The sequence below is a fragment of the Lepisosteus oculatus genome, chromosome 24 (assembly GCF_040954835.1).
Source record: "Lepisosteus oculatus isolate fLepOcu1 chromosome 24, fLepOcu1.hap2, whole genome shotgun sequence".
Taxonomy (NCBI): domain Eukaryota; kingdom Metazoa; phylum Chordata; class Actinopteri; order Semionotiformes; family Lepisosteidae; genus Lepisosteus; species Lepisosteus oculatus.
The window spans coordinates 6,754,508-6,781,503 of NC_090719.1; the positions used below are offsets into that span (position 1 = coordinate 6,754,508).

At 37.3% G+C, this 26,996-nt stretch overlaps 1 protein-coding gene across 4 annotated transcripts; it reads left to right on the forward strand.

The window, feature by feature from the left end:
* Positions 1-26,000, forward strand: LOC102698783 (D-galactonate transporter-like). Of its 4 annotated transcripts, XM_015367011.2 has the most exons (15): positions 23-106; positions 936-1,178; positions 1,286-1,404; positions 2,535-2,682; positions 3,413-3,575; positions 4,810-5,017; positions 5,485-5,678; positions 9,274-9,358; positions 9,867-10,064; positions 10,206-10,385; positions 15,206-15,261; positions 15,385-15,586; positions 17,658-17,729; positions 18,848-18,988; positions 22,162-26,000. In XM_015367011.2, exons 1-10 carry the CDS (start codon positions 72-74, stop codon positions 10,334-10,336), a joined length of 1,524 nt encoding a protein of 507 aa, XP_015222497.2. In that variant the 5' UTR covers positions 23-71; the 3' UTR covers positions 10,337-10,385; positions 15,206-15,261; positions 15,385-15,586; positions 17,658-17,729; positions 18,848-18,988; positions 22,162-26,000. The 4 variants fall into 4 exon arrangements, with proteins under 4 accessions (XP_015222498.2, XP_015222497.2, XP_015222496.2 ...); XM_015367012.2 differs by lacking the exon at positions 17,658-17,729 and having other exon boundaries at positions 1-79; XM_015367010.2 differs by lacking the exon at positions 17,658-17,729.
* Positions 26,001-26,996: the final 996 nt, after the last annotated feature.

Sequence of the window (26,996 nt, forward strand, 5' to 3'; positions counted from 1 at the left end):
TCTTCCAGGAAGTACTGCGACTTTGTAAAAGGCTGGAAAGAAAGCAAACGTGTTTAGGTGATGGTGTATATATGTTTAGGTACATAAAGTTATTTTATTTGTCTTTGTAAGTAATGTCCATGAAACACTTGAATGTTCTAGCTTTTATGCATGTCTATAATTTAAAGGTAAAAGGTATATAAGTACTGATGTTTAAGGGGATGACTGCGGCATCGTACGTTTTGGTATATAGGTGTTTGTAAATAGCCAAATCAGTAGGTGGTAGAACGATTAGAATATTTTATCTAAACGTTTCAGTTAACATGTTTATTCGTACCGCAGTCAAGTCAAGTATGGCCTTATTTTGCTAAATATAGTACTTTGACAATGGGACGAAAAACTACGATTGTAATTTGGATTAGTTTTACTTTCACTTGTGTTCCTATAAGATGGGCTGTGTTATAGGTATTGCTTAGTTTTTTTAGTTAAATCAAATTAGAAAATAAGATAGTCATACCTGATTACTTTTGAGATTGTTGTTTTGACGTCGGTTAAGGGATTACATAATTTTAGTTTTAAAATGAATTTGCGCAGTTATACAGAGTGTAGAATGTATTACTTTACAGAAATCGGATGCACACCGTATTGGGTGTGTGTAAAATAATCTAAATATCATAAAATATTGTTATGTACTCAATTTAAACAAAAACTATTAATTTATATATTGCTAAAGTAACCGGTTATTTTTCATGTGTGGACCTTATATATTTTATTCAATGATTCCAGTGACGTTAATGATGCATTTTGATTTAAAATTAGAATTATTTTCTACCACGTGATGATGTAAAAATGTAAAACTTTTTTTTAAAACAATCGTATCATGAACTTTGTTCGACATGCTAGAACTGAATCAGTTCTTTTAATGCCACATCTTTAATGTATGTTTGTTATTAAAGGGATTGCCTCAGTGTATCTCATGCTTTGGCCATGCTGGATTTCTGCAAAATCGGAGGATATCCTGTCTATGTGTTATGTTTGTTGTTGGCTACATATTTGCTGAATCAGCTAGATCGCTACATTCTGGCCGTAGTCATCCTACCTTTGACACAGGAGATTCGTTTTGGGGACAAGAGCTGTTTGCCCAACCAAACTGTGCTGCCTGGACCGGAGTCATGCAACAATGCCAGCACTGAGAAGAAGTAAGATTTCTCACTTACATCTGCATGTCGAAAGGACATACTATTTACCAGATGCAAGACGCTTGTTGTCCTATTTCTTGATTTCCTGTTTTTCTCCATTTTCTCAGATGTGGCTCCTTGTTGAACTCAAATAGGACTCCATATTGTAAGTGGGACTACAATGGCAATGGATGGGAATACCAGATTATGGCTGGGCCTATTTTTATCCTCATCTATACATTTATGGGTTAGTATAAGCCTCTGGGTTGAACACCCTTTACCAACTTTTCAGTGTGTGTATGCCACAAAGCACATAGGAAATTTAATGTTGTTTTTTTTAGTTTATAAATAGCCAAATCAGTAGGTGGTAAAACGTGATAGTTTTGCAGAAGAAGCTGTCTCAAAAGCTTTTTGAGCAAAGAACACAGACCTTGAGTATCTCTCTCACTACCTGCTTTGATCTTAAAGTTCGTTTTTCTGTGGTCTCATATTAATAGGTTTAATCAAACATTCACATTTGCCTATCATTTCAGCATTGCCAGTTTTCACTGAATGCTGAATTGAGCACTAATCTAGTTCACTTCTTATCTGTGCAAGACTGAAGCCAAGCTTTCTAACTGTGAAAAAATTATCTTCACTTTACTTAAACAAAATTTCACTTTTGGCAGAAAGAAACTTTTTATAATTTGATAGTTTTGTATTTCTTTTTTCATGGTGTTATCCCAAGTACAAATGTAAATGTATTTACTAATGTAAAAATAGATTTATAAGATAGTTGATGCTCATTATGTTTGAAATGAATTGCACCAAATATGAATGTACACATTTTCAAAGCAGATTAAGAGCACTGAACTAGATTAGCAGTGTCTTCATGACAGAGCTTCAACCAATTCTTTATTTTTCTTTTGGGAAAAGGCTTAGAGGGGGTTTGTAAGTAATCCTTTTGAAGTTAAAGGGACATTAACCCATGTATTTTACATGGAGCCACTATTGTTTTAGATACCATCTCTTGGTATTTGAAAGACATGCATTGTAATTATATTGTTTGTTTGGTTTAATTTGTTGATTGACTTGATTTTACATAAAGTGCGCACAATTTTATTCAAAATACTTATGCTCCTTATTTCGGTAAGGGGTTATTTGTTTTCAAATAATGCTCTAAGACAGAAAATGTAAGTTACAATTTAGGAAGGATTTGTAATAGTTATACAGGGTCCATTAAGCACATACTGTAGCAGGATGGAAAGTAGGATAGTGTAGCAATGTTAGTTTTTGTATAACATTCAGTTTGAAGTATTTGGTAAACTTTGCTTCCTAATGAACAGAATATGTATTGCAGGCACCATTCAAATGACATTATGTTTCTCATTCACACAGGGTTTTTTATTGGATTCTTAGCTGATTCTGCCAATCGAAAGAATCTCTTGGCTTTAAGTCTGCTGTTCTGGAGTCTCATGACTTTCCTGATGGGGTTTGTCACAGAATATTGGCATCTCTTGGTTTTACGATTTGGACAGGGAATTGGGTAATTATGTTTTGTCAACATTCATATAGTTAAGGTTAGTCTGATGGAAATGCAGGGTAAAATAACACACTGACATTTCAATGCCTGTAGGAATCTGCTAACCTACCCCTTGCATAATGAAAACCCTCTGTTCATCTTGTCCTTGGGGGTAATGTCAGTTGTTTATGCAGACATAAAACATAAAAAAACTCTCACCATCACTCTTACTAGTACAGATTTCATGGTAAACAGCTTCCCAAAACAGCTTTATTTTATTCCTACATTAGCCCTCACTTCTCACTTACAAATCAGGTGTTAAGTCAGATCATTTGTTTATACCCATTTGAAAAGACAGAAAAATATTTTGTCAATGAGATGCAGTTGCTGTTGCTTCAAGCACTATAAAGCCTGCCAGCTGCAACTCAAAAACAAATGCTACAATGTTAGAAATTAATAGTAGTAAAAAGAAATTGCCCTTATTTTTAAAGATACAAGGTGTGAAATATTACATTATGATAAAAGACATTGAAAAATGTTTTAAAAATATAGAAACACTAAAACGCCACTATTAGGAAATAGGAATTAACTCAAATTATTGGTTTGCTCAGGTTTTTGGTGTTTTATTCCCATGTGGTTTAAGAGTGCACATCTTAAAAATTAATATCAGGCTTTAGGCTTCATTTTAATCATTTATGTTTTTCATGAAGTTGTTTACATGGTATATTTGCCTTTTGGGATGCTCTGTGTTTAGGGAAGCTGGCTGCACCCCTTTTGCTACCAGCTTGATCACAGATTATTTCCCTGAGTCTGCAAGGGGTTCAGCAATGGGTTTTTATAACTGGGGGATCTACATTGGATACAGCCTTGCATTCGCAGTTGGAAACTACATCACTAGAGCCGACATTCTGGGACTGGTAAGATTCTGATCTTCCCAAATAATGTTATGGGATATGATTGTCATTCTGATGTAGATTCTCTCCTGTTCTGTTACTAATGTTCTTCATTTATCAGTAACTTGTCAATGTCTTTAAATCACCCCTTTCAATAACCATCTGCTTTATCCTTCGTTTCTTTCTCTCTGTTATACAAACTGAGCTCTTCCCCTTCAGACTTTATCCTCCTGTGAGCATCTATTTTACAATTCTGTTTGCCAAATGTAAGGTTAATGTTTACATTTGCATGTGATTGTGTTTTTCTTGTCTTCTCATTTAAATTTGTATGTTTCTCTTCTTTAATATTGTATGTGCTGTACTGTATGTCTGTTCAATCAACTAAATTCTGTCTGACCAGAGACCCATTGCATGCACTACACATACATACTGTATCTAAAAAAATTGAAAAGCTCATCTTTTGAATCTTTTGAGTATTCTGTCAAAAACTAAGAAAATCATTTAATGGTTTCTATCTTTAAAGGGGTTTTCATTTTGAATCTTTTTGTGACAGGGATAAGTAATAATTCCTGATACCCTTTTCTGGTGTCCGGAATTATTACTCCACTCCAATTATTACTCCACACTCCACTCAAAGCGCTTTACAGGTAATGGGGACTCCTCTCCACCACCAATGTGCAGCCCCACCTTAATGATGCGACGGCAGCCATAGTGCGCTAGTCCACTTGCCACACGTCGGCTATCAGTGGGGAGGAGAACAAAGGTATGAAGCCATTTCATACTGTAGATAGGGATCATTAGAGGCCATGACTGGTAAAGGCCAATGGGAAATTTGGCCAGGACACCACGGTGACACCCCTACACTTTTTAATTACCACAGAGAGTCAGGACCTTGGTTTTACATCTCAGCCAAACGATGGCACCTTTGTACAGTATAGTGCCCCATTATAGTGACAGGGACATTAGGACCCACACAGACCGCAGGGTGAGAGCCCCCTACTGGTCCTGCTGACACCTCTCCCAGCAGCAATCTTAGTTTTTCCAGGAGGTCTCCCATCTAAGCACTGACCTTAGCTTCAGTGAGTTGCCAGTTGTGAGTTGCAGGGCGTTGTAGCTGCTGGTGATATAGGTGTTGCCATGATGCTTGAGAGTGGAAAATATTAAAAGAAAAGCTTCTGCAGATTTTCTTGCCTGTGGTGTTCCTGATTAGATTTACCATTTTCCAAGATATACTGACATTGCACTTCTTCTGTTCTAGGGCTGGCGCTTTGCCTTCTTGGTTTGTGGGTTCCCAGGGTTTGTACTGAGCCTGCTGGTGTTCATATCAGTGAAAGAGCCTCCGCATAAGCAGGGAGTACGAGATGGAAGCAGTTTATCCTTGTATCAGCAACTGACCCCTATACTGCAGCCATTCTGCAGCCTTTCTCTGCTGCTCCTCTGCCTGGCCGGCTCTGTCAGGAATGCGGGTATATTGCAGTTTCTGATTTTATTTTATCTTTATTACAACAAATGTCACCATTTTGCTAAACCTTTAAACTCAAGATAAGCTGAGACAGAGGTTGCCAGTGGAGAGATTGCATTGGTTGCAAGAGGAGAGATTGGATTGGAAGAAGTGAATGAATACTGGTGGGAGAAAACACACAGAAAGAATGAAAATAACAATGAGGTAAGAGGTGGCTGGGCATGGTAGAGAGAGTTATTAGAGCAGGGGTGCACAATTCCTATCCTGGAATTGTACACAAACCACTTAATTGATATATTTGATTATATTTTTGGAGGCCTTCACACATGTCAGACCTGCTGCATTGCAGTGTTTCTTGACTGGAGTTGTGTACCTCATCGTAGAGGAGTGTGGGGTTTGAAAAAAGATTGTTTCACAGATTGCTTGTGGCTGTATTTTAAGGAAACAACAGACTTTTTTATTCTTCCCCAGGTGGCTATGTGTGGGCCTACAATGCCCAAAACTACTTTAACCTCTATTTTCCTAATGAGGATATTGGGCGTTGGTTGTCATGGATACCATTGGTTGGAGGGAGTTTCGGTGTTGTGTTTGGTGGATTCATTTCTGACCGAGTTGTAAGGAAGAGAGGACTTACTGCCAGAATATGGGTTTTGGTTGTCAGTCAGGTAAATCTTTTTTGTAAGGTATTGCCTTAAAGAAAAACGTTTTCTGAAACTCAGAGATTTTTTCTTGTCACACATTTGAGTTGATTTACAAATATCAGAACTCAAGTTAACATCCCACCGAATTACAGTAATGTTAACATAGTAAGTTTATTCCATGCTGAAAACAGAAGAAAAAAACAACATTTTTGCCGTGGAGTCGTCTTCAGGTGTGAGAAAGACAGGGCAGTAAGCAAAGGTAATGTAGCATAGGAGAACAAAAGCTGGGAGAGAGGAGGGGTGGGAGGCGGGAGCAGGGGACAGACAGAGTGGCCAATCAGGTATTGTGAAGTCAGGATAGGTGAAGAGAGGTGTGAAATGAAACCAACAATGAATAGAGAGAATTTAGAAGAAAATTTGTCATTGAGAGAGGGGGAAAGGTGTGATCCTAGCTGCAGGATAATTTTAGTTTCTGTAGTCTTTCTGATGTGGAAGATCTTTAATCTTCATAGCCCTAACATGTTCTCTGAAACAGTCTCTGAGTCTCCTTCCTGTTTCCCAATGTAGATGGCTGGGCATTTACTGCAAGAGATACAGTAAATAAGGTTGCTGGAGGTACAGAATGTCATGTGAGTGATCCGGAATTGTCCCGAGGGGCCTTGAATGAGTGTGGTGTTAGATATGTACTTGCAGGTGATACAGCGCTCTTGATGTTTCTCGAACATCTTTAACTCCTCCCTGTCACAGTCCATTGTCCCCACCTGCTTAAAAAAAACCACTATTGTTCCACTCCCGAAAAAGGCAAAAGTGACGTGCCTGAACGATTACCACCCAGTAGAATTAACATCTGTGGTGATGAAATGCCTGGAGAAGCTTGTGTTGTCACACATCAACTCCTACATCACAGAGTCCCTGGACCCCTTGCAGTTCGCCTACCAGAACAACATATCAGTTGATGATGCGGTCTCCCTGGCTCTACATACAGCCTTGCAACACCTAGAATGCTGTTTGTGGACTACAGTTCAGCATTCAATTCCATTATACCCAGTCAACAAAGCTCAGGGGATTAGGTCTGTGCAAGTCTGTCTGCAACTGGGTGCTGGACTTCCTAATCGAGATACCACAGGTGGTGCGGAAAGGTAATAAAACATCAACATCCTTCACCCTGAGAACTGGAACCCCACAAGGCTGCTGTTTGTGTCCAAGGTTGTACTCCTTGTTCACTCACGACTGCACAGCAAGACACAGCAACAACCGTATCATTAAGTTTACAGGTGACACCACTATAATAGGCCTGATCAGCGATGATGATGAGTCCACTTACAGGGATGAAGTCGTACAGCTGCTTAGGTGGTGTCATAGCAATAACCTGGACTTGAATGTAAATAAAACAAAAGAGCTAATAGTGGACTTTCAGAGACACAGGCCACACACTCACAGCCCACTCAGTATTGATGGAACAGAAGTGTAAACAGTTACCAGCTTTAGGTTTTTGGGAATTCACAATTCTAATGATCTAACTTGGACTGGCACATGGACTCTATCTTGAAGAAGGCTCAGCAACGCCTTTATTTCTTGAGGTGCCTCAAACAATGGGGGGATGCCAGTACCTGTGTTGGTGAACTTCTACCGCTGCACCATTGAGAGCATCCTCACCAAGGGGATCACCTCTTCTCGAGAAAGAAAGGCATTATGGTGAATGTGGCCCAGAAGATCATCGGCTGTGGTCTCACTGAGATTAAACAGCTCTAGTAGGACTGCTGCCGTGGTAGAATTCTTGCCATCACTGAGGACAATTACCCATGAGGGTAATTGAGGTCTTCACCCCACTGCCCTCAGGCAAGAGATACAAAAGCATTAGAGCATGTGGTAGCACCGACACAGTCATCAATGTATTGCTTGTAGAAGTCAGAGACAAAGCCAGTGTAGGAAGCGAAAAAGCATTCTTCTACCCAGCCAACAAAAATATTGGCATAGCAGGGTCCCATTCTGGTGCCCATGGCGACTCCACTAATCTGTTGATAAAAAAGGTTTTTATCAACAACTTCTAACAACCAGCTTGACCACTTTCTGCATCATTTCACCAACTTCCACCAGTCCCTCAAACATACAGTTAACATATTTTCCACTAGTCTTCCGTTTCTAGACATCAACTTCTCCATTAACTACCCCCGACTCTCTACTTCTGTCTATTACAAACCCACTGTTTCACACAGCTGTCTCCTGTATAGCTCATTTCACCCCAAACACACTAAAAACTCTCTCCCTTTTTCACAGTTCCTTTGGCTACGACAACTCTGCAGCGACAACAACGATTTCCAGAACCAAGCCCTCAAAATGTACGTTTTTTCCCCATCAACATAGGATACCCTAACAGTGTTATTGACAGGGCCCTTGCCTGAGCCAAAAATACCCCTCAGACCATCAACTCGAGCAGGAACTCCCTCCATAACAACCGTATTCCTTTGGTGCTTCCCTACCACCCCAACACACTTTCTATCCCCAGGATTATCAACGACAGCTTTTCCATCCTACAGGATGATCCCTCCATTGGGGCCCTCTTTTCTCACCACCCCATCATCTCATATCGTCAACCACCTAATGTGCGTAACCTTCTTGTTCACAGCTTCCTTGACTGCCCTCAGCAACCATCCACACCAGGCACTTTCCCTTGCAACAGAGCTCGCTGTATCACCTGCAAGTACGTATCTAACATCACACTCATTCAAAGCCCCTCAGGACAATTCCGGATCACTCAGATGACATTCTGTACCTCCAGCAACCTTATTTACTGTATCTCTTGCAGTAAATGCCCAGCCATCTACATTGGGGAAACAGGAAAGAGACCGTTTCAGAGAACATGTTAAGGCTGTGAAGATTAAAGATTTCTCCAAGCCTGTTGTTTCTAATTTCACCCCTGTCGGCCATGATCACACTAATTTCTCCGTCTGTGTTCTCAAAGATGGTTTTCCTAACTCCCACATCAGAAAGACTACAGAAACTAAAATTATCCTGCAGCTAGGATCACACCTTTCCCTCTCTCTCAATGACAGACAAATGTTCTTCTAAATTCTCTCTATTCATTGTTGGTTTCATTTCACACCTCTTCTGACTTCACACTACCTGATTGGCAACTCTGTCTGTCCCCTGCTCTTGCCTCCTGCCCCTCCTCTCTCCCAGCTTTTGTTTTCATATGCTACGTTACCTTTGCTTACTACCCTGTCTTTCTCACACCTGAAGAAAGCTCCACAGTCAAAACTTTGTGTTTTTTTTCTTCTCTTTTCCTCATGGAATAAACCTATTACTTGTTCTTTTCCAGCCTACACATGCTGACGCAGCTACACACCTGAACTATGTTAGCATAATAGCCCACTTGCTAAAAAAATTCACAGCTTATACTTCTTATTAAATAAAAAAGTTACTATTTGCTTATTATTTTAACATGTTTTCTAAAAAAACTATTGATAAATGCAAATACATTTGGAGTATTAAGTCCAAGTAGATGAAGGTTTTAGGTTTTGTATAATGTTTTAAGCAGTATAGTATAGAGGGGTATTTGAAGTGAGTTGTTCATTAGTGAATTTATCCAAGTAAATGTGTTGTGTTAATATATTTCCAGATTTTGGCAGCTCCTTTCTTGATTGGGGTTCTAATTCTCCCCCCTCCATATTGCTTCCTCTTGCTCATTCCAGCTAACATCATAGGTAAACTACTCAATGTTTTCCACATGAAAAAAAATATTTAAAAAATCCAATTGCAGGAACCCTGCTTGCTCATTCAACTCAGGTCTGATGGACCCTGATGTTTAAACTGTTTAATTAGTAACAACCAGATGCTGAGTAACAGGGTAGTGAGACTAAGAAAATGTTTCATTGTCTGAGTCTATACAGCAAAAAAAAGTGGTAGTGTATATGTTTCCACCTTTGGGTAATTCATTTTTAATTAATCTTGATTTAGACTTCAAAAAAGAGTTCTGTTCATAGTTGTATGATTAAAAACAGTGCACACAACTCAACAATTGTTTTTAGATATTTGTGAGATACCTCTGGGTTAGTAGGTTCCATTGATCCTCAAATGATGTACAGGATGTTTTACTTAGAGTATTTACATTTTGTTCCTTCTTTAAAGTCCTTTCATTGTGTGGAATGCTGAAGTTTACTCGGATGAAGGTGTTGGTGAAGGAAATAAATAATTCTCCTATTTTGTTTGCAGGTGAGATGTGGGTTGGTGTTGCTTTAGCCATATTGGTGGAGCTAGTTCCTTCTGCAGTTCGCACTTCTTCTGTGGCTTTCTACCTTTTCATTATCACCAACATTGGAGGAAATGCCCCGCTGCTGGTGCCCTTACTGGCAAAACTTTACAATTTGCGTATTGCTCTGCTTCTCCTTTACCCTGGAACTTATGTGGCAGGTACAAATTACATCCTACAAACTGTTTTGTAAATTGTGATATAGCTGTATCCCCACCTAGTAAGCCTATAGGAAAAATGCTGACCATTCTGATTAAATTCAGAAATATCTCAGTACTATAATCTACTTTTCTGTTTTAAAGCATCGCTCCTGTTCCTGTTAACCTTTTGCGTGACACAGACAGGCTACTGGAAGATGTCCAGTGAGGAATCGACACCTCTGCTCCAGGAAAGCAGTCAGGACTCACAGGAAAAACACAAGAAGAGTACATGAGGCTGAGAGGGTTTCTTTTAGGAGAAATCATAATATCCACACTTTATGGGTAGGTGGGTATGATTGATATATGGGTTAGAATGCTTGGTTTTTCTAAGACTGTGTAGCATCTTTGTAACACTTTCTTTAACCACTAAATAAGGACAGGGGCTTCCTGGTACATTCTTACTGTGCAAGTGCTTAGTGTTCTATCCTGATTTAAATTATATACTACTGAGACCTGTATAGTGAAATATTTATGAAAGAAAAATGTATATTCACAGGCTTTGCTTTCCTGGATCACTTAGTGGTTTAAATACATTAAAGCAATAGTGACAAAGAAAGTGCAATTCTGCCATTACAGGTGTGCCAGTGCAACAGTAATTACATACATGCAGTAATTTCACAGTGCATCAGTACTGCTTCTCAAATTTCTATTCTCTGTCTATGTTAATATTCTAGAGATATATGATTTCTTTGTATATTCTCTGATAGTTTATTCAAACAGAAATTCAAACAATATTTTCTTTACCCCAAACTCAAGCAAGCTAGTCTGATTTATAATCACATTTTGTTTGGCAAAACACATTGTATCTCTTGGGATTTTAACCCTCTTTAACCTTTTAACATTAGTCTGTTTTTATAGTAATACACTCAAATCTATCCATCCATTTTTTAACTGCTTTATAGGGTGGCGGAGAGCACTGTTTGCCTGGACAGGACTCAGATCCATTGCAGAGCAGACACAAACACAAACATACACTCACTTACACCGGGACCAGTTTTCTCAAAAGCCAGTTAATTTAACAGTATGTCTTTAGACTATAGGAAGAAACTGGAGCACCTGGGGGAAACCCACACAAACGCAGAGAAAACATATAAACACTATGCAGATAACACCCCAGGAATTGAACCCAGGACCCTAGAGTTGCAAGGCAGCAATGCAAACCACTGCACCGCAGTACCTCTCTTCCTGCTAAAGTCATCATTGTCAAAGTTAAACAATTTTCACAAGAAAGAAAAATACACTTCTTGTCATAAACAGCTGTGGGCAAAAGCTCCCAGATATAGCCCGAGGAAACTGGAAACCAGGAGCAGGAAGGGCTCTGCTGTGAAGCTGGAACGGTGACACAGAACTGAGATGTACTGTAGTTATCAATAAAAAAGCAAAGTACTCTGCATCACTGTCTCCACTGCAATCAAGGCAGAGCATACCCCTGTACCCAGTGGAGTAAGCAGGACGAGTGTAACACTTCTTTCATCTTTAAGATGGATACTTTTTTTCTGAAAAGCCTATGTCTTGCCGATATACATAGATTGTTTTATTAAATCAGGTTAACCAATAAACTTATAATATCTGTATGCTGGCTATCTTCAAAGTACTATATATTTTTATACTTACAAATCCTCATGTTTTCCTGTGTGTCTTTTACATGGCAGAATTTGTCATTGAAGTGGGATTGTAAAAAGAGTGTGTCATATGTTTTGTGAGCATTTTTAGTTTGGGTTTACTTGGGTTTTTTGTATGCCTTATGCACTTTGAGGCAGATGTTTTTTAACACCTGTCGGTGGAGAAAATGTATTGGAAGATTATTTTACTGATGTGAATGCAGTAGATATGGAATTCCTGTTAAACAACCTTGCTCCAGATTTGTTTTGTTTTTATTATTTAAAACATTATTAAAAACATTATTTTTTTCAGCTACCAGTATAATAAACATGTTTTTAAACAAATCTGAAAATGTGTCCTAGTTGGCAGTGGACCAAATTAAATTAAAACCTGAACACACTGGTTAGTTTCATTTCTAAACTTAGTGAAGTGTAGGTAGTTCGAGAAGGTAGCTGTGTCAGCGTGCGTGGACTGCAAAGCAACAAGTAAAGGTTTATCCCATGCTGAGAAGAGAAGAAATGCAACGTTTCTGCCGTGGAGCCTTCTTCGGGTGAAACGTTGCCTTTCTTTTCTTATCTTTTCAGCATGCTACCATGAGCTGCTAAGATTATGATTGGCTAATCCATGTGTGTCTCAACCGGTTTCAGAAAAAATGCTTTATTTTTAATTAAGAAAATGACCAGCATTCTTCAACTATTCTACAGCCAATTTGTATATTTTAAATTCTTTAAGATGTGTTTTTAAATCTTATTTTGACTGCGTTCATGACATGAAGTCTGCTTTCTTTTCACTTTTTTACGACTGTTTTTTTCTGATTTTTTTTTTCTGTCTTATATAAATGTCATTCCCAGTAATACACTGAGAACATGTGCTATGCTTTACCTTGTACTGTGTATTAGTGTTGGTAAAGAAACCTATCACAGTGCATGCAAAGCAATAAAATATCAGTCATGGTGAAGCTGATACAAGAAATGCTTTCTGCTTAATTCATGTATATTGCTTTAAGAAAAATATATACAGAATGTACAGATTCTACATATATAAGATTTGAAACACTCCTCTTATTCACTGAAATATTCAGTACAGGGTGAAGTAAATGATGCTCATGGGACTTATGAATTTATGGACTGAATTTATCCTCTTTCTGGACAGTGAAACAAGACATACAGTACCTGTAAGACTGAACATTTATATTAAAAAAAACATACTATGTTCAGAAGTGTTTTTTTCTGAAATTAAGAAAGCAAAAACATTTTTTTTGTTCCAAGTTCTATGGTTTGCCCTCTGTGTTTTATGAGAATTAAAAGGATATGCATATGATTTTTAAGTAGGACAAGATCACGTTTTAATTTAAAACTTAACTGCTTCTCAGTACATGGGGAAAAACTAAAAGGTCATTAATTCAAGACAGCCTGTATCAAACATTGAGTTTGTGTATGCATGAACTGCAGAAATAGCACTTATGGTGACGTGTCACGTGATCTTTTATTCATTCATCTTGGCGGCAAAATGTTTTTTTTTTGTCTCTCGGCAATGGTCTCTGGCATGTCATATGGAATATTACTGTGCTCAGCATCTGCTGTTCAGACATATGGCTGAAGGACTGCTGGCTTTCCTTGTGGCAGTTTTATCCACAATGCTCAGCCATCCATGGGAAGATGGCACCCGATCAGCACATTTCTTCTGTCTCCTCTCTAGAGGGCATGTGCTGACCCATCACTGAAAAATATGGTTAACCCCTTCCAACTATAATGTTCCAGTTAACTCATTCTCCACATAAAGATGTTCAAACACAGCTGTGGAGGGCTTTTCAACAATTTGTCAGTTTCAGTTTTATAGCTTGTTAAGAACAAACATGACTACAACTGTTCAGATACCATTGAACAGACCACGCTTCCAAGTTCTACCAGGATGCAGATCAGGTTGTGCCCAATGTAACCACACTCTGTTGACATACATTATAGCATGTCAGTTGTGCACACCATTTACTCAAGTGCTCCACTGTTTGACAGTCAGTGTTCATATCAACAGTTCCTGCTGCCCCCCCCCCCCACCCCCCCACTGAATTTTATGACATGATAACTAATTGACATTCTCCTTTTTGCATGAGAACTCTTCAATTCACATCAAATCCTTGCACAGGGACTGTAGATGGAGATTCCACTGGTGTCATAAGAACAACTTGTGCTAACACTACAAACTGCAGATGGAAAACAGAAATTGAAGCATGTTCAGCAGATGATTGTCATGATAACTGTTTTGAGAGTATATTCAAATGATGACAAAGTATCTAAATTTTCCTGGACTAACATTTCCTTAGAAAAGCCAGTGTTTTAACTTACAGTAACTTTTAACTTTAACTTTTAAGAAGCTTTTAACTTAAAGGTTACACACTGGAATAAATCTTGCCTTCACTGGTAATTTATGTGTTGATAATGGAACCAGGAAAAGAAAAGAAACTACTTTACACAGAATGTACTGTGTTTGTTGAGTTAAAGCTGTAGAGTTTATGACTTTTGGTAATTAACCAATTGAGCAGGTGGCAGCAATTAAACTTGCATAGACCATGAATGAATGAAATCTTGAGCATTTCATTACTACATGTGATCCATATTCTTTTCTTAAGTAACATTTATTTTCAGTTAGCTAATATTCTATTGAAATTGATACTAGTATAATTTGCTGTATACAAAGAATGACCAGTTTATTGAAGTACACAATGTTATTTTATTGTTATTTTAATTATTTTATTTTCTCAAAAGACAAAAACATGTGAGTGTTGAAAAGCTAGAAATACACACAGCCTGAGAAAAACCACAAAAAGAACATCACATGTCTCTGCCTGAAGTGCTGATTCTTTGATTGGACAAGTTGTAGTTCCTGTTTTTTACATTCAGGGACGCAATGGGAGTGTTCATGTGAAAAGTTCAAATCAACGAGTCCGGGGTTGCCCTGCAGATTCACTTTCAATTAAAACTGTATTCAAACACAGATCAGAGCAGAGCTTGCAACACTCCAGAGAAAGTTCAAAGTGGAGGAAAGGGATTAAGCATGTATTATATAATGAAAGGCTTCTTTAAAAGAAATTAAGCTTTTCAATGTGGGAAATCTGTCACTTGGTCTGTAAATATATCTAGATATGAGTGACTAAGTCGCTTTCAGTGACCTATCAAGCAGGACCATATGTTACATGCTGTGGGGGGAAAACGCAGCTTAAGGCAAATCCTGCTTTATCCATAGCATTACAGGCTCTAAGAAAGGATTTAGTCTTTAAATCTTGATTAGATAGAATTTCCCTCTAGGACTAAAGCAGAATACTATTACTAAGCAGAGATAACCCAGCAAGAGGAGAGGGTTGGAATAAATAAGCATACAGGGCCAGCCTCTGAATTTATTAATGCAAAAATTATTGCAGGGCAATGATACGATAAGATAGCTCTATTATTAGAAGCAATGGATTATAAATCAGAATATAATCCTGTTTCTTAGTTATGTTTCAGCTGAGGGTCCCAGTTTTCGTTGCAGAGAAGGGAAGAGAAACTGAAGAACACTTAAGGTCAGTCCTCTTAAGCAGGGAACCTGTCTACAATTGTTTCTTTCCATTACGACTGCTTAAGATGATTTAAAAATATATATATAACTGCTTCTGCTCAAGACTGTTATATATTTTTGTCTACAGAAGTGGTTGGTGTTTTGAGGGCTCTGGAGGAAATCACTGCCTCACAGGGATTTAATGTGGATGTCAATCTACCCTCACAACGCAGTCGCTAGAGGATAAAAAAACAGCCTACCAGTCTGAAGTGTTGCATCAATGATTTTGAAAACTTGTCTTATATATGGGTTAGGATTAATATTCATGTCATCATTTTTCTCCATGCAGGGTAAGTACACTTTTTCAGAACACAACGAGTGTTTGCAAAGTATTGTAGAATGATCGGATGGTATCCTAAGTTCACCACTGTGATGAGGAATACTGAAAATGTATTCCTAGTGGGTTACAGAACGTTCGGAGGGAAAGAGTAAATTGTTGAAAAGTGAAGATATATCTAAGTCTGTAACTGAGTACATTTAATAATAAGTATTATTATGACTATTTCTGTCACCTTGATTATTATTATTCTAGAAAACAACCAGTTGGAACAGCATAGCTGACTATAATGTTGACTTGCAAGATGATACTTACAGTATATTCACACATCTGGATTTTAACATCAGAAGCTGAATTAGTTTTCTTAGAATAATATTGCCAAACATAACTTATCTCAGATTTTCAGTAGTCCTTTTGTTTTTAATTACTACACTCAGGAAGCTAACATAATGTTGAGAATTAGTGGGCTCTAAACTTTAACACAATTTGTAACATTTTTTATGAAATGTTATTCTATACAGGGAGCTATCCCAACATAAGAACTATTCTAGTGAACATTCTTGAAATGTAAATGAAAAGTCCACATCAGGGTCTCCAACACCCTTTTAATAGTACATCTCAGTGCACCTCTACCAGAATGTTGGACTGAATAGTATTTTTTCTTAGTACTGTAGTATGTTTAATATCTTCCATCTGAGTAATGCAGAATTGTTCACTTCATAATAGTTTGTCATTTGAATGGAAATTATAATTATTTAAGAGGTAAAATTCTTTTGTTCCTTATTATTATATCAGTAGACTGTATTGGGGCATTTCAAATCATAAATGTGAACTGTGAGCATATACATACTTTTTGTGTGTGTACTGTATGTTCTCCTTCTTGTACAATATGTACAGTGTTTCACTTACTGTACTACAAGATTCTGGGCCTGTGGAAACGCTGTGTTATGGCTTTATATTTACTGAAAGCTGGTCTGAGATTCAAAATGATTTAGTTATTCAATAAAATTGATTTAGCTTGTTTGTTTAATGAGGTTCATCTCACAGAACAGTGTCCAGAAAAGAATGTCTCAGTATTGACATCACTAAGTTTCTAGACACATTGCTCACATTCTGTTGAATGTTTGGTCTCACAAGAAACGATATGTGACATTTCTTAAAATGTGATGCTTTCAGCCTTTTTTGTAGTAAAACAGTTTAAAAAAAACAGTAATATATGGATTTTTCAATATTATTAACAAAGGCAATATTTAATCAGCTTTGTCAGCTTTGGAGTTCCAATGCAGAATCATCGCCCATTAGTTTGAAAAGCTGGGTCTTTGGAACCTATTTTCCCATTTGCATTTGTCTCTTCCCTGATTTGTTTTAAATTATTATCTTTATTATTTTTAGATCAATGTCACATATGACTGAAGACATCATATTATTCACATTCAGTGGGTCTCTACAAAATTATCTTGGCAAATTTGGTCTCTTATCTCACTGTTCTGTGGAATTCACAGAAAAATAAACTACCATTATTGTGATGATGATGATAATGATATATATAAAATTTGGAAACTATTTTAATTAGAAAATTTACAATAAATTACAAAATACAAAAATGAACAATGAACTATAAGAAATAAAATATATTGAATTAGCAATGTTTAAAAAGGCAACATTCAAAATATTTATTTTGGTGCATTGTAAAAATATGTAAATTGTTACAGTAGGTGCTTGGTTATTTTACGTTTCTTCTCAATTTTCTGTAGATTTCACTATAGTTTTCTACACAGTTTGTCTATTTTGCTATGCATAGATGTAGATTTGTTCAGATGTCAGATACTTTTAATTGATTTCAAAGGATTTGCAGTATTTATCAGAATGGCTTTTGGGATTAATTTGCCAATGAAATCACAAGTGGAGATTTGGAGTCCTTTTAGCTCAGCATCATCCCTATTACCTTTAAAAAAGCAAAGAATAGCAAAGAACAAGGAGCCAGCATCACATATTAATATTTGGAGTGTTTCATTTATAAGCAGAGGATAAAATATTTAAATAGTGGGTGGATAAAGATGGATATTTGTGTGCTATCCCTTTAGCCTTAATTGAATTAAGATGCTAACCTGATGGACATCCAAGTCTTAAAGTCTGGAAGACAAGGTCAAAAGAAGGTGAGAGGAAAAACAAGAAAAATACAAACAGAAAACACAAGCCTATGCATTTAGGATGTGTGTACATGATACACTGTTTGCACTAATTAATTAACTTAAGGTGAAACCCAGAGAGTCTAATTGAAATTGACTCAGAGTTGGTTACCCATTTTTAATCACTATGGACTGTTTTGAGAGCTCACAAATTATATCATACTGTATATACTGATGGAAAAAAAAACACAACATTTTCTGGAATGAGAATACTATAGTTATATCTTATGTACTGTTTGTTTTAAGCCCTCTGACCAGAAATACAGTTTGTACAGTGAGGCATTGCAACTTGCCAATCACACGAAAGCTTGTTAGGTGCACTTTTACTCAATGAGGTCCAGGTGGAACAATGCCTGATCAGGTCACTTTTAAAAAGCCCTCAATTCAATTCAAAGCTTAGGTCACTGCAGGAAAGGCCCCACTTAGTCAGTTTTCTGTGCATTCCATAATGCCTCAAATGTCACCAGAAGCAAGGGAGAGGGCCATTGGCATGCTGCAGGCAGGTATGTCATGTGCCAGCATTGCCAGACACTATGGAGTAAGCCGCCCCACTGTGTCCTGACTGCAGAGAAGGTCGTCCAAGATCATCTTGAGTGACCACACCAGAGCAGGACCGATGAGTGATGAGTGATCTTTATTCCATCAGTATATATAGTATATTCCGTATAAACAGCCATGTTTGGTCTGATTATTTGAGTATAAACTCTAAATGTGTGGACAGTATTTGTTTATATAGTTGAAAGTTTTGGATCCATATGAAAGCTGATCAGCTTGTCCTTCTGACAGCAATAAGAAGTGATTGACAGCATTAAATCAAGGGTGTTGCTTCAACTTGGTCACAATAAGCAGCACAGTGCTGATTCACATTTACAACCCTATTGCTGATGATTTTAGACCAGCATGACCTTACGTAACTTGGCAAACTTTGGTATATTGCAGAATTCCTCATTTTGATTTTTTAAATATTTTAATTAATTTTTGAAGTAGCCATTTTTAACCCTCTTTCTACTGTCTACCTGATTAGCTGATGAGATTGGAAGGAGCAAATAAATCAATTAACAGTTTCTTTCTTATATCATCTCAAGCAAATGGACTCCAGTGCTATGGCTGCAACATTATCATGGGGAGGAAGTATGTGGATGTTGGCTGCTCCAATCCTGAGGTCATCACATGTTCTCATTCACATAAAGGATTCAAGCATCGCTTCTGCATTAAAACAGAGAGCAGTAAGTCTGTTTTTTTGTACAATAAAAAATAGACTTTCTCACTGTGGGCCTTCAGTTTAATTCTCACACTTGTGTGCACCCTGACATTGTGGTCAGATAGGTGAAGTGACACAGGCCTTGCTATTAAGCATAAGTTTTTATGTTTCAAAGTAGCATCAGTTATGTTATGTTATATCTGTTATGCTTTTGTTGTATAACCCCAGAGATAGAAGGGTCTATATCTGGGATCACACTTATCACAAGTTTTCTCTATGTACAGTATTCAGACAATTATAAATGATTCAAAGGGATCCTTATAATGTACATTTTCCTTTCCTTAAGAAATTTGGTTGGCAACATAAAAAACAAGCTGGACTAAATGTCTACCATGTCAAAATTTCATATTGGCACATTTAGCAAAAAATGATGAGTACACACGTGTATGTCTTTCCTCCATAGAAATGATTAAAATAGCTGAAACTAACAGAAAGAGTGGCATTTTTCAAACGAGGAAGTAAAAAAGGAAAGGGAGCTAAATTCTTCTCTGAAGTTCAAGTAGGTAGCTGTATCAGCATGCATAGGCTGCGAACACCTGAAAAATGTCACACTCTCTGCAGCCAGAGGGCGCTCCTACTCTGTCCTGTCCCTAGTTTCCTGTGGTTTTCTGTCCTTCCAGTGTCTCTCTGTCTGGAGCTCTATATTTTTCCATGTCACTCATTACTCTTCGCTCAGCATTGACGTTCGGATGTCCTGAAACCCGCCTAGCACCATGTTGCCCCACGTCCGCTGCCTGAGGGCATTGGTTTCTATACGGCATTTCCTGAACTGCTGAGCCTGGGCTAACCCCCATCCTGCCGCTACGCATAGGGTCTTTTTCCACTCTCCTTCCATCCCACGGTTCATCCCTTCCGACATCCGTGACAAAAAAGGCTCCACAGCTGAAACATTGTGTTTCTTTTCTTCTCTTTTCCTTTACTTGTTCCTTGAAATTTTTCTCTGACAAATTCAGAGGACACCTGATGGTATTGTTTTACTTTACAAACAATCCAAGGATTTATGGGCTTTATGGTTTTATGTCTCCCCTTGTTTGTAACATTTATTATATCTCAGTAGTAATGTTTTTGCCAATGTTTCTGGCAAACATTGTCAGGCTCCCTTAAATAACATTTTCTGTAATTTCAAATTTCAAAGTTAAATAAAACTGGGTAAAAGAGAAGAGACAAGGGAAATGGATAGGAATGTCAAATTAGCATTTAACTGCAAGAAAAGTAAATGACAAAAAAAACTACAAACTGTCATTCATTTTTTAACTTTATATTCTATGCAACCATCCTGATAGTTGGAAGGAAGAATAATATTCTTCCCAGAAGTACTGTATAACTTTGTATAAACTGAAGCTTTTAAAAAAGATGAGTAAATACATCTGAACAAGAGAGCGAGACTCTAGTCTATTCTGTATCAAATAATGTTGATGACAACAGTATAATAATGTGTCAGAATCTGAGATCAATTTATTACACATCTTGACTGCAAAACTTAATTTTTTATCCTGAAGTTCCTGAAGTCTGGAAGCCTTGCCAGTCCAGAAAAGCTGCTGTTGTTTTGTGACTTGCTTTCATCACAGGAACTTGCCTGTACCTTACCAAGCACTGGCACAGGTGTTGTCCTCCTTTTCAAAGATACAGAATTTTACAATAATGCTGCAGCCCTGATTCCCTGAAAAGGGTTTGCGACTACCCTTTGAAAATAAATAAAACTCTGCAATTTGACTTCATCACTGCCATATGCATAAATCTTCTTTTTAAATTTACTTTCCGTTACATTATATTCTTTATTTTGAAAAGTGAGTGGCAAGGTGGTAAACATTGCTGCCTCACTGTACTAGGACCACAGGTTCAATCCATGTGGGTTTCCTCTGCTCATGTGGGTTTCCTCTGGGTACTCCAGTTTCCTCCCACAGTCCAAAGACATACCGGTTAATTATTTTCTGAGAAAACTGGCCCTGGAGTGAGATTGGAGTGCGTGTGAGCCTTACCTTGTGCACATTGCTTGCAAAGATAGGCTCCAGCTCCCTTGTGACCCTGAATCAGATGGAGCAATTATAAAATGGATGTTTTAAAGATAAAAGATTTTGTTCTTTATTTTATGGTTTGTACTTATGCATTGGTATTGATTTTCATACAACATTGAAACTGCCTGCCATGCCTCATCACTGCAGCTGGTAAAATTCAAGAATTTATAATAAATCTAAAGCGTAAAAACAAAAAAGTCAATTGCATACAATCCGGACAAACAATTTTTCTTTTTGCAAACATATTCAATAATATAATTGTTTAGTAACAGTTTGGATGCCTTCTCCTAACGTTATGCACTAAAGAACACGGATGTCAAATACAAAAAGCCAAATAACTGTGGACAATTGTTATACAAACAATTTTAGAGAAAGATATTTAGATCAAAATCCTGTATGATTCCTGCTGTACGATCTTGTCTGTACGGATTCAGATCATGTTTCTGCTTTTGTTTTTCCTAATGTTTTCGTTTGCCAAATCAGGGCTGTGTCTGAGGGGCCAGGATCTTCTGTGATTTTTATTAAAGAATCGACACTTTGCATAATTACTGTAGGTTCTTTTAATTGCTCTAAGCTCTTTGCCAGTTAGAGACTTCATACTTCTTAATCATACATTTTTTTAACAGCTGAAAGCAATCTCGCAGTTATAATTCAATGTTAATTGTTTCATTTTGCTTTGACTGTGTAAGTGGGAGGCCATCCAGAACTTGAAAACCTATAAAACAAGGTTATTTGAGACTAGGTTATTAAGCCTATTTTGTTCATCTTGTTGCTAAGCAATATATTCATCGGAGGAACTCCTGTACCAATTTCCTGAAAGATCCATTGAAATCTGCTTTAATACCTTTGAAATCAACATTTCTTTTGTAAATCTGATTTAAATTTCCTTCTATGCTTTAATTTTTTTCAAGCAATTAAACAGAAAAAGGAGAAAGCAGAACAGGTGTTGTGCCTGCCAGCTGTCTTCGCTTTTCCTTTCAGTCTTCCTGTCCTTTTCTGAGGCCAGCAATAGGAGGAGTGCCCCACTCTGAACAGTAAAAGTGGGGACGTTTTGTGACCAACCTGTTCCTCTTGACATCAGTGTTTTGTGGTCTAATACAGTGTTATTTTTCTCTTGCTGCAGCAGCCCTAGGAATCGTCCTGACCAGCGGCTGTGCCACCTCTCGGCACTGTCACCAGCAGGAGCTCCCGGGGGTGAGGATCCACTGCTGTGAATCTGACCTCTGCAACAGCGCCCTGTGGTCCAAAGCAGCTTTGCTCCCATATCCCTGTGTGATAATGAGCCTCCTGATAGTTTGGTTTCAATTATGAAACAAAAGCAAATTCTGGATGCCAGCGTAATGAAATACCCAAACCAACAGGTTTTGACGCCTGACTGATAGAGGGAATCACCACTGCATTGTGTGTCAGCATCCTTTTCAAAATAATGCAGATGATAAAGTTTCATTACTAGGAATTGCCAAATTACCCTCCTTTATTCTTTGTAGTGAATATCTTAATTATAATATCAAGGAGATGAAGGCACACTGTTTAGAAAAGCCCAGTAGAGTCCTGTGGCAGCCAATGAGTGGATGCCCTGACTCACCAGGCTTCCTTGCAACTACAGTAACTCATGGATTTTGTGATTACACTCCTTCCCTTACTATCAAGAAGTCTAGTCAATCTTAAAAACATAAAATAATCCAATCTAAAAATTGGAGAGCTGTGATAAAATCTACAAGATTTTTTTTAAAGTAGAGCCACAAGACCTTGTAACATTTCTGTGAAGAATAGTCTTGGAAAACTGATGTACAGATTTCACTGTAGTGCATGGTACCTAATCAACCTAATTTATTTACTGAAACAGATGGAAAAAATGTCTTTTTACCCACAATCCTACCACATAAGCCAATATCAAATACACAGAGAAACCCCTTTCTAGTGTATAAGAAGTGTTAGTAATCATGATAATTCACACCAAACCAGTATTTTACCATTGTTGATGGTTGCCAAATGTTTTAGCTGCATTACTGAGAGGTTCATGTCTTGATCCTTGTTCATTACAAAGTTAATAACTGTAATTTATACTAGAAAATATACTGCTGAACAATTTTAAGTCTATAAGTAGGTGTGAGTAGTTCTTTAATCACTATTTCTTGTTGAAACAAATTGTAGATTCAGTGTTGATTAATGATCTAATGGAACACCCTTCCTTGCTATTTTTTAAATAGTAACTGAATTCTAATTTTCACTAGTAAATATTACTGTAGATACTGTATATCAAATTGTTTCACACATATGTGTTCTAAAAATTTTAATTATTTACATTTATCATATAGGTACAAATTACTTAAGTAATATGTTTCTTGCTCACTGAATCAATTAGAAAGGTGAAACAAAATTGCATCTCTCTAAAAGGAGTGTGTTTTTAAATTTGACAGGTGCCAACAGTACACAGATGTTCCTGCTGTTTATTTGTAAAATGTGTTAATTGGGTACTGTATTTTATTAATGAAACAAAAACATCACACTTGTTAAGTAGCTCATAATAATTTTTGTAAATACACTTGAAGAAGTGTAAGGCAAATAAAATGGAATATAAGGTATTAAATTATAACCCAGTGGTTGGGCAGGCTATTGTAGCGCTCTCAGGTTCATGTGGGTATGCGCACTCGCCGCTGCCGCTGGGGACTGGAACCCGGGCCTCCGGCGTCACTCAACAGGGACCCAGCCAGCTGAGCTAAAGGGAAAGGCTATTCACAGGGAAGGGCAGTGACGTCACCGTGCTGGTAAGCCGGCTCGAACAACATGGAATGTCGTCACCGCGCAATAATTCTTTGGGATTTCCAGATGCACTCCACTGCATTTCTTGCAGGGGTTCATCAAATGACTTCAGATGAATGATAGCATGTTTTCTATGATTCAGTTGTATTTTTTATGCCCATTTAATGCTAGACACAAAACAATTTTTTTATTATCTGTACTTACAATATCAGGGTAATTTTAATTAACTTGTATAAATAAAATGAAAAATATGACAAAGCACAATAATGGTTTCTTGTATAGCTCAATAAAAGTGTGCATTGAGAGCACAGGCTGATTGTCCAAGGAGCAGCTAAAGTGCTTCAAGGGGTAGGGTTGTATAGTTGGCTAAGGTTCTCTCTGCACAAAAGTGAGTCCTGCGATTTGCCGGGCACCTGCAGGCCTGCAGTGATGACAATGAGGAGCATACCATTCATCTAGTCTGCACTAAACCTCCTGTCGGAAGCTGTGAAGCTTGGGGAATGTGATATGAAGAATGGTTCAATTGATGGGTGGGTCTTAAGAGCCTGTCTGCCCATCCTCATTCTCTGTAGTACACTATACACTGTATGTGTTACAGGTGGAGCAATTAATTAAATTGGATTGATATACACAATTCCTGGTGCTACTATTTCTGTGAAAAAGAAAATAATCATATTGTTAAGCTTATCAATCCCCTTCAATGTTTAGTTATTTAAAACTGTCTAGAAAAGCTTTGTTTCTAAGCCTAAAGCTTGTCTCACCTTCAACACTAATTACAGTGCACCCTTCACTGTAAAATTATTGAAAGCAGTGGCCTACAGTACAACCAAACAAATTATGATAACATTTGGTCCAAAGAAACAATATTCTGTTATATTCAGGCAATAGTTTAAACATAGATATTGAACACAATGACACAATTGTGAACAAATCATGTTTTTGGTATTTAATGTGACAGTTAAAATTAAAAAAAAAGATAAAAATGAATATGAGTTTAATCTCCTGCAGCATTAACACAACCCTGGCAGAGCTGATGCATAGACCTGATCAGCCTCAAGATACATGTGCTGTGGGATGTTTTGCCACTGTTCTTGTGCAGCTGCAGACGTGCTGGCAAAGGAAAATACAGCAGCTCCATATGCAATGTCATCCATCAGTGCAGTTAAGGGCGAAGCAATATTCCACAGTGAATAAAATGCTTCACCACTCTCTCTGTCATCACCTCCAATGTTGTCTTCTCTACAGAAGACAATGAGCTGCAGTCATTGTATACAGTAGATGTGCAGTTTATTCCTTCCTGGAATTTCTTTTTTTGTAGCCAAATGTAAAATGTGAAAATAATTCCACAAATGGATCAGACAGACGTGATGGTTGGTGACCTTCTGTCTTCTAAGATGAAGCACATAACTGGTTTTCTTCTTTCTTGAGATATTGATTCTTGAAATAAAACATTTCATTTTCCAGGCAGCATTTATTCTGTCATAGACTTTCTTCTAACATATCCAAAGCAACCAAGCAATTTTCATTAAACCAGAAGGGTATAGTAATTTCCCTGTTCTTATATTAATTGCATCCAGATACTAAGGAATGGTTATTTAAACAGATTCTTTATTACTCAATTTGGCAATTTCATGTCAGATACCATATACTGGGAACCTGGTGTTTTGTGAAATCACATGACGTGGCCACAGTGTTTTGTTATTCCTAGGAACTGCACTACTCTAGCAATCAACAAACCTACAGTTCATGTAAATAACATTGTGTATGCTGTGCTCAATGAGCTATTGATGTAAAAATTAAACGGTTGTATTTTCACCGAGTATTTGTATATGAAAACATAGATGTAGTACTAATGACACGTAGAAATAATGTGGTATTTTATTTTGGTTGTGTTGGATTGTGAACAAACTCAACCTAATCTCCATATACAGTAGTATGCTTCTTTAGAAAAGATGTAAAGTGGTCAAATAAGTAATGTATTATTTACAATGTTCCAGTAATTTCAGTCTTATGTGGGATTGACCTATATTATATAGTAACTCAGCTTAGAAATATATCATTATTTTATGCAGTCAGCTATCATTTGGTTTCACATACAGTAAGTATATTGATTATGTAATGTCATATGAAAGTGCTTTCTCTCTAGGAGATAGAATTTACTGATTAAGAGAGAATTTTCATTAAACTATTTTTAAAGAAGCGGCAAATTTGTATGTTTATTATTATCTTTAAGGATCTAAGATTTTCTGTCCCCTTCTCTCTGCTTTTGTTACACATCTCAAAAGGCAGAGGTTTTCAAATACAGGACTATTCAGTCTTCCACTCATACTTTACCTTTGTTACAGACTGTTCCTTGATAATGTAATTGTTTGATCAGTCTATTCAATCAGTAAAAGAGAATCCGTAAGTGGAAAGAAATGGTTGATCCTGGAAACTTAGTTACACAGGAGATGGAGGAGTAATTATGAGCAAGGCTGAGAGTTTGTCACAAAAATTTAAGCCTAAATTACAAAGTCATGCAACACTTGAGGAACAGGGAACTTGATATGCATTGATTAAATTAAACTTTTTGTATAAAGTTGACAGTGTTTATTTTTTTCTGTTGTGAAATCTGTGACAGAACTGGCCACTGTGAATGAACAATTACATAAAATAATACATTTTGAGTGCTACTGTATAACATAAAATTCACCATTCAAAAATCAATATATTAATTTATGGAAACTAACTTTCCATCACTGAACACTGCAAGGGAAAGCAATTATGACTCTGGACCCATTAGATGGGGTTATAAGTATTGCTTATGTATCCTTGGAAAAGCTGCATTATCCTGATTGCTCCTGTCCAACCAGCTGCGTAAATGAGCACCATCATGGCTAGAGGATTAACCTGCGATGGACTAGCAGACAAGCCAAGAGAAGTCCTGTGCTTTCAGTTTGGTTAACAAGACAGAAAGTGGGATAAACTTTGCATATTTAGTTCACGATAGTATAATTGGAAAAGACTGAAGAACTACAGGAACAGATGTTTTTGACGAGACGTCGAAGGTAACGCATTAAATTCTTTATTTAAATATTTTAATTTATGTGAACAAAAAATCGATTGTTTCGGGATAATGCTGGATATTGGTGAATTTGAATTACAAGTGGTTAAACGGCTTTGTCTTTCATTGGTGCCCGGCTGTTGTTTTGAAAT